General features: G+C 37.8%; 1 protein-coding gene across 1 annotated transcript; it reads right to left on the bottom strand.

The window, feature by feature from the left end:
- Positions 1 to 9503: 9503 nt before the first annotated feature.
- LOC120135196 lies at positions 9504 to 12772 on the bottom strand. Its single transcript, XM_039151512.1, has 4 exons — positions 12635 to 12772; positions 12109 to 12149; positions 10317 to 11948; positions 9504 to 10081 (listed from the first exon to the last, which is right to left on the bottom strand). Coding segments are annotated over exons 2-4 (2037 nt in total). The 5' UTR covers positions 12110 to 12149; positions 12635 to 12772; the 3' UTR covers positions 9504 to 9677.
- Between the last annotated feature and the right edge of the window lie 493 nt (positions 12773 to 13265).

The raw sequence follows: 13265 nt of genomic DNA, 5'->3' as shown, positions 1-13265 counted from the left end.
TCTCTCACTCTCTACGGCGAAATCCGTCCCCATCTCCGAAGATTTCCGTCCCCATCTCCGGCGAAATCCCTCACAACCATTCACGGTCAGAAATCCCTCACAATATTCAGAAATGGAAAATCAACCTCCGAGGGTTAGTTTTTTTAATTATTTTTATTTTGAAATTTTTGCATTATTGTAGGTTTTTCATATTGAAACTGATGATAAGTTTACTGGTCATTTCAATAATAGATTAACCATTTCACTTAGATTTCATTTCGCGTTACGATTCTCTCGTTGCGATTTTCATTTCGCGTTGCTATTCTCTCGTTGCGATTTTCAAGTTAGTATTTGTCTTTGTCTTTGTTCTGTCTTTTGGTTGAAATAATGCAATCCATTCAAGTTTCAATTTGCAGAAGAGTCGCAACGAGATAAATGAAAATCGCAACGTGAAAATGACTATCTGCAACGAGAAAAATGAAAATCGCAACGAGAGAATCGCAACGCGAAATGAAAATCGCAACGAGAGAATCGCAACGCGAAACCAAAATCGCATTGCGATTTTCATTTCGCGTTGCGATTTTCATTTCGCGTTGCGATTCTCTCGTTGCGATTTTCATTTCTCTCGTTGCGATTTTCATTTCAACCAAAAGACAAAACAGTGTTGCAAATTTTAGTTTCAAGAATAAACTACTACTTTTTATGTTTATTGTTTTTGGTATATCTTCACAGTGTAGTTTTTTGTATATCTAACTTGGTATGTTTATTGTTTTTGTAGAAATTTTTTTCGGCTTCATTGACATTAAGGAATAAAGTTAGCCTAGCCACTACAATTGCTTCGAAGCTTTCACCTGCACAAAGACAATTGTTTGAGGAAACCTGCTTCGGGCCATGGCTGAGAGTACAGCATCCGGGTGGAGATGCTAATTTGACCCATTTGTGGCTTCAGACCATGACATCAAATCTACCCGACAGTATACAACGTGGTGAGGAAGAGATATGGTTTCATTTTCCACCAGCGTATACTTGTTTTGGGCGGAAAGAGTTCTGCTTAATCACTGGTCTACGATTCGGACACGATGATGTAGGTCGGTACACTCGTCATATCGCCCGCCCATCATGGTTATCCCGGGTTTTTCCGGATGAGTCAATGGAGAAGCCGAACCTACACGTCGACGACCTGAAGAAATTGTTTAATAAGAAAGCTGGTTTCACTCAGATGGATGACGTCGATGTTGTCCGAGTATGCCTTCTACTACTTGTGTATGCCGTCTTTTTAGGCAGAGAGGCTAGACAACCTATTCCTCGGGAGCTAATAATATTGGTAGAGGACCTGAATGCATGGAATCTGTTTCCGTGGGGTTCGTATATATGGAAAGCTACCTGGACTAAGTTGTCTACTGCCTTTGATGACCGCAAAAGTTTGCGTGGCGATGGGTCGAAATACACTTTGTCAGGCTTTGTTTGGGCCTTTAAGGTAAGAATTTCTATATAATATTTCTAAAATTATAATTAATTATTTAACAATTACTAATTTTGTTATTATATTGTTTGTAGATTTGGATATTCGAGGCTTTCCCCAGCATGCGTACATATGCAATAAAAACGTCAAATGATATTCCCAGGGCTATTTCCTGGAAGAGGAAAAATCTGTTGGATTGGGAAGACTTAATACCATATGCGACAATAAATAATGTAAGTTAACACAAATACTTTCATATAATATATAAACAAGTTATCTGATGCATGACGTTTAACTTTGTTTGAGTTTTTATATTGTTAGGAGGCCAACATTCCATTACAAAGACTGACACCCACGGAGGAAGAGCTTGCCACTGATTGGTGGCAAGCTAGTCAGAGTTTTTTTGATGGCACGGATGATGAGCAGCATCCACTTCCTCCAATTCGAGAGCCATCACCTCACCCAGAGCCATCACCCGATCGACCCGACTATACACCTCTAGAACGAGAGCCATCACCTATCCCGTCACATCATCGAGCCTCTTCTCCACCATCACCTCATGATAGGCGACCGGTAAAGAGGCCACGACATTTATCTCCTTGTTCTCCACCTCCACGGGATGAGTTACGTGATGAGGTCAATGCCTTGCGTGAGGAGATCGGTACTCTACGCGATAACGATGGTGCATGGCGTGTGGAGGTGTCAACTTTACGTGGTGAGGTTGCCGCTCTACGTGAGATGATAGTATCGTTGCAGAATGAAGTTCATACTCTACGCAACGAGGTAAGTTTAAGATTTTCCATATTTAACTTAATGATAAATTTACTCGTAATTTCACTTAGATTAGCCATTTCACTTAGATTGCTTAGTAAATTTATTCGGTTGCTGCCAATTCTGCTAAACTGTGTATTCTTTAACACTGTGAAATAGTATTTGTCTTTGCTTTGTCTTTTGGTTGAAAGTAAATTTGTTCGGTTGCTGCCAATTCTGCTAAACTATGTATTCTTTAACACTGTGAAATAGTATTTGTCTTTGTTTTGTCTTTTGGTTGAAAGTAAATTTGTTCGGTTGCTGCCAATTCTGCTAAACTAATACCCTGAAGTCAGTATTTGTCTTTGTTTTGTCTATTGGTTGAAGTAATGCAATCCATTCAAGTTTCAATTTACAGAAGAAGAAATAGTTTACTTTCGCAACACGAAACTTAAAATCGCAACGAGAGAATCGCAACGCGAAATGAAAATCGCAACGACAGAATCGCAACGCGAAACCAAAATCGCAACGACAAAATCGCAACGCGAAACCAAAATCGCATTGCGATTTTCATTTCGCGTTGCGATTTTCATTTCGCATTGCGATTCTGTCGTTGCGATTTTCATTTCGTGTTGCGATTTTGGTTTCGCGTTGCGATTTTGGTTTCTCGTTGCGATTCTCATTTCGCGTTGCGATTTTAAGTTTCGTGTTGCGAAAGTAAACTATTTCTTCTTCTGCAAATTGAAACTTGAATGGATTGCATTACTTCAACCAATAGACAAAACAAAGACAAATACTAACTTCAGGGTATTAGTTTGAAACATATTTTCTTTGTTATCTGATGCATTTTGTGAACTATGATAGAATAATGACTTGGGTGAATACAATGCAAGTTTGAAACATATTTGTCTTTATTTTCACTGTTTAAATATCATGTCTGTTTATTTACTGATTTTTGTATTTAATTATTTAGCGGCCCGATAGAGTGGATGCTTTACGTCGGGTTATGCTTGCACGACGGAGTTAACGCATCAGACAGCGTGCACGTGCTATTAAGTCTCCGTACACCCCAATAGTGCGAAGACACCGCAAGAAGAAGCCCGACTCGCCTGTCATCCCTCAAGAGTCCACTCCTATCGTTGAAGAGGCCCCCCCTATCATTCTTCGAGAGTCCCCTCCCACCGTTCAAGAGGCCACTGTCATCATTGAAGAGGTCCCTCCCACCATTCAAGAGCCCGATTCACATGGCGTCATATGTAGGCTTCTTGAGAAACCCTCTGACGTGCCGGACATGATGGATTCAAGTTGGCTCTCGTATGAGTTACCGGCCAGTACCATACCGGTATCTGAAGAGGAGAGGAAACAACTACCGGACACAATTCTGGATAACACCCTTTGGGCTAAGACCGCAGTTGATTTTTATCTACATGAGCGGAGCCAGGGGTGTTTCACTGACATATGCAAGCTCACCGATGATATCTATTTGTTGCTTGATCGGTCTTGGTGGGGCGTATTATTAGGGGTCGAAGACAATGGCTATTTCGATGGGGGGGTAAGTCTTATATTTTTCTTATATTTCAATTTGATTAATTTTTTTTTAAAATTTATGTAAGTCACTAATATATGTCTTTTTTTGTAAAACAGCATATCGATGCGTGGGTGACACGTCTTCTAATAATAAGAAAACTTAAGAAAAATAAAAATATACGATATACAATTATGTCGACGTCTTTTAACGCCGTTCACTTGAAGAATGCACGAGATGAATCATTTGATTTGGGCAATGGACAAGCTAAACTTTATCCTGCATGGTGGGAGGTCGATAAGGTTAGTATTTATTTTAGATTGAGTTTAAAGGTTTTATGAAATAAGTGCGCAAATGAATGAATTATTACTTATGATTGCAGGTGTTTATCCCTGTTTTGGAACGTAAACATTGGATTCTCGTCGAGCTTCAGCTCCCATCCCTTAAGACAATAGTGTATGACAGCATGATAAATTACATATCATTGGCTGATTTAAGAGATGTTATTAAGGGATGGAGCTCTCATTTGGCTAAATTCTTGGATGCGATCAATTATTGGACTCGTTCTGGAAACAAGAAGCCAAAGAAGCTCAATATTACAGTTATTAGAGACGAGACCGCGCCACAACAAACGGAAGGAGCCAAAGGAGATTGTGGTCCTCTCGTATGCTTGGCGTTGGAGCGTTTGACGACGGGAAGCACCAAGTATCTACCTCCCACCGATAGAGATAGAGCTGCAGTAGGCTTGTGGTTTCGGCATTATATGGCTAAATCGATATATACGAGACGCTGCCTACCTGCATCCGCGTTATAAAAATGTCCATAAACAATTGGTAAGTTTATAGACTTTTGGTTTGAAAATGTTTGGTTAAGTACCTAGAATTCAATAATTTGCTGTTTGTAGGTTTTAGATGTGTAGAAAGTGTTGTTTGAGCAAATGTTTGGTTTCTGCAGGTTAATCTCAGAAGTGAACTGCGTGAAAATGATGTATGGCTGCAAAAGTTGATTCAATAGTTTAATTGATTGTTTTTTGATTGTTTAATTGATTTGTAAAAGTTGATTCAATAGTAGATGATTGGAAATAAGAATTATTGCTTATTTTTGATTGTTTAATTGATTTGTAAAAGATGATTTGTAAAAGTTGATTTGTGTAATTGATGCGAACATAATTCTTATTTGTGCTTGTTTAATTGATTGAAATGTAATGGTTGATTTTGTTGATTTCAATCTGCATTATGTTGAAGGCAAAAATGACTATCGCAATGCGAAATGAAAATCGCAATGCGAAATGAAAATCGCAACGAGAGAATCGTAATGCGAAATGAAAATCGCAATGCGGAAATGAAAATCGCAACGAGAGAATCGCAATGCGATTTTCATTTCGCATTGCGATTTTCATTTCCGCATTGCGATTCTCTCGTTGCGATTTTCATTTCGCATTGCGATTTTCATTTCGCATTGCGATTCTCTCGTTGCGATTTTCATTTCGCATTGCGATTTTCATTTCCGCATTGCGATTCTCTCGTTGCGATTTTCATTTCGCATTGCGATTTTCATTTCGCATTGCGATTTTCATTTCCGCATTGCGATTTTCATGTTGGGATTTTCATTTCGCATTGCGATTCTCTCGTTGCGATTGTAATTTCCGTGTTGCGATAGTCAAATGCATGCCTAATAAGTGATAACAACTGAATAACAAGAGTTGGTTAAGTCAAAATGGTTGGCCTGAGTCATTAATTCAACTGAAAATGTTAAAAGTTCACACATAAAATCCACATAATACAACGTTTGCATTTAAAAATCACCTAAGTTAACAGTCCCAAAAGGTGAAGCCAATTGTGATTGGGATTTTAAAGATGATTGCCTTTTGCTTGACACCATATGAGCTTTGGATTTTGATGAGGATCCATATTTTGGTAGAGGAAAAGATGATTTTGATGGCACTGGTGATCCACATGTCAACCTTGTATGACCACTTTCCTTGCACCGACTACATGTCGATCTCTTCTTCTCTTCACCCTTAGACGGTATACGATCGTGACTTTTTGGTCGGCCAGGTAGCCTTCTGTCCATGGCTGGTGGCAAAACTGTTTGTAAGTCATCTGGTATGTCCCACTCAGAAGGATGTGGAATAGGGTAGACAATCTCGGCATAAGTCTGTCGATAAACTTCTGTAGTGTAGCAATCCATAGCGTATGCGCTTGAATCATCTTGGTTTAAATGAAGAGCAACTTTTATAACATGGCCACACGGATAACCAGATGTTTGCCATTTCATACAACTACACGTCTTTGCATTTAGATCGACTAGCCTATTTAAGTTATTATCCAGTACTTGAAACAAAGTGTTTGAACATGGTTCAACTCTCCATGACGTTGACTTCACAACACGTTTCGTTATCTTTTTTTCAGTCCATGGTGTAACACGATGTTCCAATGTTCCTGTAAATTTAAATAAACAATACTTAGTAAAATATATAAATATGATAAGTTACGAATTCAAAGAAATAATACATGCATGGTTTCTTTTCTTGTAGTACCACTGTTGAATAGAGGCTCGAAAAAACTCCATTAACATAGTAATGGGTAATTTCCGGGAATGACGACTTAGAGCGTTGATTGATTCTGCACTATTAGACGTCATGAAACCATATCTTGCTCCAAGTTGATGTACTCTTGACCATTTTTCAAACCCGACATCTTCTAGTGTTTGAGCACACTGAGGCAAAACACGTCTTAAACAATTTATATGCTTATTGAAATCCACTTCCCGATAAGCTTTTATAGCCTTCCAGTATGTCCATTTGTGCTTTTTTATACCAGCAGACCTTGATTTTAGATTTCTATACAAATGAACACCACAAAGTCCATGAAAAGCATCTGGGAAACACCTTCTAACAGCGTTGTCAATTGAGTTTGCCCTATCGGATATGATTGTCAGATTGCTAATAGGACCTATGCAATCCCTAAGATGCCCCATAAACCAAGTCCATGAATCAGAGGTTTCAGATTTGCCAACCCCGTAAGCTATTGGCAATATCCCATTGTTAGCATCCATGGCTACTGCTAATAAGTTTACTCCAAGGTATCGACCTTTCAAATGTGCTCCGTCAACTATAATAATTGGGCGCATGCAAGTAATAAACGAACGAATCTACAAAATAATATACACAAGAAATATAATCATTTAAATGTGAAATGCATGTAACTAACAAAAATGAGTCAACAAAATTATATTGATTTACTAACCGTAGCACCAATGGCGATAAACAGCAACTCAAAGTGTCCATCTCTATCTGTTTTGATATGAGTTACCGACCCAGGATTTTTCAGCTTTAAATTGTGACAATAAGCCGGCAGTTGGGCAAACGATGCTTCTGGCGACCCCCTCAACAATTCCAAGGCATAACATTTGGCTCTCCAAGCTTGAGAATATGATATACTAATCTTGAACCGAGCATTCATGTCAGTCATAATTTCATGTCCCCGATATACCCTGCCATTCAAAAACATTAACTCAGCCAGAAAACCACCAAACACCTTTTTGTTTGCCTGTCTATGGTGAGGAAAAACTTGGGTTCTTGAACATGTATGTTTATCAATAAAAGTCCTAACTTGAAACATTTCGCAATCTTTTATTCTCTTTGCAATCATACGCCACGTACAGTTTTTGTCAATCATACACCTTGTTTCGAAACGATCTTTGCTTGATTTGTTAACTTTTAGTTGATAGCCATCTTCCACACATTTCGTATACAAAGCTATCTTCAAGTCTTCCTTTGTATCAAAACAATCATCTTTCTTGATACGAATAACTTTTGTGTAACAATCAACTGCTTTCTTTACCAACTCTTCTTCCGGTATCTGAAGTAATTCTGGCATATTCCAGTTATACGCCCGTGGCATTTTCTTTTCTTCGGGGACTTTTTCTTCTTCTTTTTCTTCTTCAGGATTATATGAATTACAGAATGGATGTTCAACATGTTCATTCACAGTCGTAACTTCCTCCTCATTATCATCAACAATACATTCTTCGGCAACGGCTGTTTCATCATCAAAATTCGGGTATTGACCAATATCAAAATCATTACACGCAGGGTATGTTTCTTCTTCTGAAACATCATCAAAATCCGTGTATTGACCAATATCAAAGTCCGGATATTGACCAAGACCAAATTTCGAATACTGACTAGTACTCACAATTTTTTCTGTTGGCTCATCATCGTCTAACTGGTCAATACGAAAACCGGAATTTGGTGCTGAAAGTTGATTGGGATTTGGATTAGAGAAAGGTTGTGGGTTTTGAGAAAAACTTAGTTGATTACTACCCGCTACTGACCCAACAATACTACTTCTAGGTTCAACAACATACAATGTAACATCATCTTGTGAAACACTAATGTAAGCAATGAATCGTTCAACATCTTCATTGTCGGTTAACAAATAAACTTTACAGTTTCTCTGATAAGATAGCCTAAATCCACTTAGGGGCTCTAAATTCAATTTATTTGAAACACGTAGCATTAGAGTTTCATAAGTTAACTTTTGTAAAGACAATTTTAGTTGAAGATTCATGGGTAAAGACATATATTGTAAAACACCATGAACATTATCCCATGACCCTCCAAAACACAAATCTATCCAAACATGATCAACATTAGATGATTTCATGGTTGTAAATTAATTTACTAAACAGACGAGCTGCGAAACTAAAACCTGTTGCCGGATTGGGAAGGATGTCGTTGGATATAGGAACGGATGTCGCCGGAGAGAGTGATAGATGGAGATGGAATGAGTTGCGATTTAGGGATTTAGTTTATGATTTGCTGCTGTTGCGTAGTTATATACCCAAAATTTCAGTGTTGTGATTTACAGATTCTCGTTGCGATTTACGGATTATCGTTGCGATTTACAGATTCTCGTTGCGATTTACGGATTATCGTTGCGATTTACGGATACGCGTTGCGATATACGGATACGCATTGCGATTTACGGATACGCGTTGCTATTTACGAATACACGTTGCGGTTTACGGATACGCGTTGCGATTTATGTGTTCGCGTTGCGATTTTCATATTCGCGTTGCGATTCTTGAAAATCGCAATGTGAATTTGTACTATCGCATTGCGATTTTCAAGAATCGCGTTGCGATTTTGGAAACTGATTTGCGATTCTGGGGATCGCGTTGCGATTTTTATTTCGCGTTGCGATTTTGTTGGTCATTTTGGCAAATCCAAAAAAAATTGGTTAAAATCGTATATTATAAGGCATTTTTGGTCACTGAGGCGATTTTCTCTAAATAAAACACGCAGTCCAAACAAAATCAAAAAGTTCTAGTAAATTTAGGGTAAATTACTTGTTTGGTCATTCACTTATTATTTAAATTATTACTTATTACTATTATTTTTTCAAATTTGATGAAAAGGTTATCAGAACCATCTATCTCAGTCATGGTTGAAGATCACCGGTCCCTTTGGTCTGAGTTCCGTGAGGAACTAAAATCTTTGTGAGAAAACATCATAACACTAAAAACAATGGTAAAAATTGTCATTCTACATTCTGAGTTGAAACCTCAAATTTATAAGATTTCATCTTATCAAATAACGGAATGAAAATTCTGAGTCCTATCTTGTTTTTCCGGCCTCTAAAATGTTTCTTCCTTAATCTCTTTAATTTTCAGTTTTAGTCCTCCAAAACAATTACATTGAGAAACACTAAAGCCATGCATATTAAGGATCTCTATTCTCTGAATGTTTTTTACTCTTAAGATAAAGATTTTACCATGATATAATGACATAATGAATCAGATTTCATTCATGCATTAACAGAGTTAAACAGCGCCATTGATGCGTGGCCACTCCAGATTTCATTTCAATAATTTAAACCAAACCAAACTAACTATAAATACTAATCTCATTCTAAGTTTCTAACACAAGATGGTACAGATACTAGATACGATGAGTCACAGGCCGAAGATAGGGTCATTGCCGAACATGGCAGCACTGAACTGTCTGGTGTTCAAGTCACCCCCGTCCAGAGCAGAACCGAACCGATCAAGCCACTGCGTCGGGCTAGGGTTTTCACTTTCCTCTACCCACTCTGAGGTCATATCAATGTCGTCAAACTGAATAGGGTCGGAATCCATTGACATTGTTTTCATCTGCCTTGCTAACTTGAGGTTGTAGTTAATATACACAACATCATTCAATGTTTCCTTGTCGATCTTATTCCTTTTCTCCGTGTGAATCTGTTGGAATGTGCTCCAATGCCTCTCGAAAGTAAAAGTGCTGCAAACTTGACTAAGAATTCTAATCGCAACCCGTTGCAACATAGGTGCCGAGTCCCCGAACTGCTCCCACCAGAGCCCTGCAAGTGATAAAAGCAGACGTAGTATTGAACTTCAGGATCACCAGCAAATTAATCCTTGAAGAACGAAAAGCTAATAATTCATTGGATATATGCATTTTAATAAAAGAACTGTTTCAATTTCCTAGCAACGGAGGAAAATTTTAAAGGGTGAAAAAGCGAAAAGACTAGGGGCTGCTCACACACATGCACACACAAGAAGCAAGCAATGGCGAACAGAAACCTGCATACGTACCAGGAGAAATTGTATCTCGTGCCTCCATTGCTAGATTACAAGCAAACATCCCCTTTGCCCTGGTAAAAGTGAAAATTTGATTGGTGATGTCACGTCTTAACTCGGGTGTGGGAAGTAGTTTCTCTAGAACATTGAAGAAGTCTTCTTTTATAGATCCCAGAAATTTTACTTCCGGATTATACTGGATACTAGGATTTAAAAATGCCCCGGCAGAATGTAAAGGTGAATGAAGTTGGTCCCTCCATTGTCTGTCAACTATGTCCAAAAATGTCTTCGACTTACTCTCATCCATTATATAGTATGTCCTAACCGATTCCTTGGCTCTGGTCATTAGTTCATATATAGAACCGACAGCAGGTTTCCATCCAGACACTTCCCTCAACACCTTCAAGAAAGGCTCAGATATTGCCACACATTCTTCTACTGCTCTCCAAAAGTCATTGTCCTCGACAATGGCGATGCAAGAAACGCTCTGCGGTTTATTTGAATACGAGGAGTTAGTTGAATATTCAGGACTATTGAACATATGCTTTAGTCTTGATCTCTGTTTCAAAATTGATTGCAATGATAGAAAGCTGGAAACAGACTTTGTTATTCCAGTTCTTATGAGCTCCTGTCCCCCGGTGAACTTCTTCATTAAATCAAGCATCGATGCATTGTTGTATAGATACTTGGATAATGTTTGTGCTTGTAAGATACACCGGTTCACCCAATCTACCCTAGAAAATTCTTCCAATATTAGATTCAAACATTGAGAAGCACAAGGAGATACGAAAATGGTTCCATAATTCTGCAAAATATGGTTCAAAATACCAGTGTGGTTGAAACTATTATCCATGATGATTTGAACAACATTTTCCGGGCCAATATCTTGAATAACAGAATCGAATAAATCAGCAAGGCACTTTGTACTCTTAAAATACGAGGATGCATCTACAGACTTGTGGAAAAAGGTCCTCGAGGGCGACGAAACCAAAAAGTTGATTAAAGCTTTAGCTTTATTGTCCGTCCATGTGTCTGCAATGATCGTACATCCTGTAGTAGCCCATTCCTTCTCCGCATCTTTTGATTGCAAACTCACCTCAGACTTGATCCTTTTCAACCAAACCGTCTTCAAGGTTTCCACAGATGGACCTATCAATCCAGGACCAAACTTTCCAACTGCATCAATCATTGCTTGATACGACGAAGAACGAGCTACACTAAAATCCAACTTATTCTCGAAAAAGAACAAAGCAATGCTTCTCTCCACGTTTTCCTGGTCGCTCAACGTCGAAGCAGCAATAGATAAGGCAGCGGGGAAAACTTTTGACACTGGAGAGGATGCCTCTAGAGTAGTAATTTTACTACTGGCAGACATATTTCCAGGAGCCCTAACTTCAGCTATCTTCTGCTTCTTAACACTAGAAGTTTCTTTAACATCCTCTTTCGATGAAATAATAGCTCGAACCCTATCAGTAACATCATCTCTAACTTTATTACAAGGGTTTACACCTTTACTTGGAAGACGAGATAGATGATGCTTTAACCTACTGATTCCACCATTCAAAACCCTAAGACAAAATTTGCATCTAACTTTGTTTCCATCTAATTTCTCAGCATATTCCCAACACACATCTTTTTCCCGAACCACTGCCAGAAAATTAAGAGTACATGATAACCGTAAATTTCTCCGACTTTTATGACTACGAAATCAAACTATAATTGACAATTGAAGCAAATTATTACATTCAAACAAGTTCATGCAACTGAGAGAGAGAGAGAGAGAGAGAGAGAGAGAGAGAGAGCTTACTGGTAATGGGAGGAAACGACTTTTAAGTTCTTCAATTTGACCTAGAAAAGAAAGCAAATTCAAAAGAAATTTCATATTAAGTGCTAGCACAACAAACATTAGATGATCAAATTTTCAAATAAAGAAAATTTGAAGTTCCAGTGACATTTTTGTTTCCCTGAATGATTGTTTTGTATCATCAGCTCGCAACAGTGAAGTGTTTAAAATGTTCATCTTGCAAAATCCTTTTTTCCCACCAAAACAGAGAAGAACTCAGCTGGAAAACTTTGAAGTTTAAAATTCGGAATTTCCTCCTCCCGTTAACGGCCATTTTCTCAGCAACCAAACACAAGACTAGAATTTAAAAAAAAAAACACAGAATCCAATAAAAGCGTTTTCGAAATATTGAAAACAAGGGAAGAAGCGAGAAAATGATTTGTTCGTTTTCAAAACGCAAAGAGAAAAATGAAAATTAAAAGTGAATCGGAACTCGGAAAGTATATACACAAAAGGAAAGAGAAATTATCGAGAGATTTAAGGATCTTACTGAAAGAAAAAGAAAGAGATTGGTCGTCTCGACGGAGAGATAAACGTAGACTGCAGATCTGGAAGTTTTATTATTTATATCGCGATATTTTGGAGTTCTAGGGTTTTTTGTTTGTCTCGAATTTCGGTGGTTGGCTCTTATCTTAATCTTATCTCTCTAATTTAATTTCTTCTCGTTTCATTATTTTTTAAACATTTAATTTTTTGGCGATATATCGCGGATTCTACTCTGCTTGTGAATCAATCATACTGCCCGCACGGCGCCGTTTCTTTCCCTATTTTAGAGGGTTGATATTAGTATTTGGTACTTAAATTGATATATATTTTTCATTATGGTATTAGTGTATTATAATTCTAATAGTAGCATGAATTAAGTGGTCTCCATGATAAAAGAATTATTATTATTCTTTGAGAATCTGAATTCAATCTGAATTCGAGTACTATAAATGTTAAGGGTTTGAACATTCAATGTTAAAAAGTTAAGAGTTATATTTAGACAGATATTACTATGCACTTACTCGTATTAATCAAAAAAATTCTAATAAGATATACAAGCCCTAGTTTTTCTTTTCGTAACTTGTCCTTTTCTTTATCTTTCTTCATTGACATTTGTACAAACTTAGTGTTAATCA

The sequence above is a fragment of the Hibiscus syriacus genome, unplaced genomic scaffold (assembly GCF_006381635.1).
Source record: "Hibiscus syriacus cultivar Baekdansim isolate YM2019G1 unplaced genomic scaffold, ASM638163v2 tig00110602_pilon, whole genome shotgun sequence".
In the NCBI taxonomy this organism is placed as follows: Eukaryota; Viridiplantae; Streptophyta; class Magnoliopsida; order Malvales; family Malvaceae; genus Hibiscus; species Hibiscus syriacus.
The sequence above is the reverse complement of the archived record's forward strand: the minus strand, read 5'-3'. Positions and strand labels throughout refer to the sequence as shown.

Coding starts and splice junctions, on each gene's coding strand:
- LOC120135196 (XM_039151512.1), bottom strand. Junction 10,082..10,316: donor ACGAGATACAATTTCTCCTG/GTACGTATGCAG, acceptor TATCACTTGCAG/GGCTCTGGTGGGAGCAGTTC.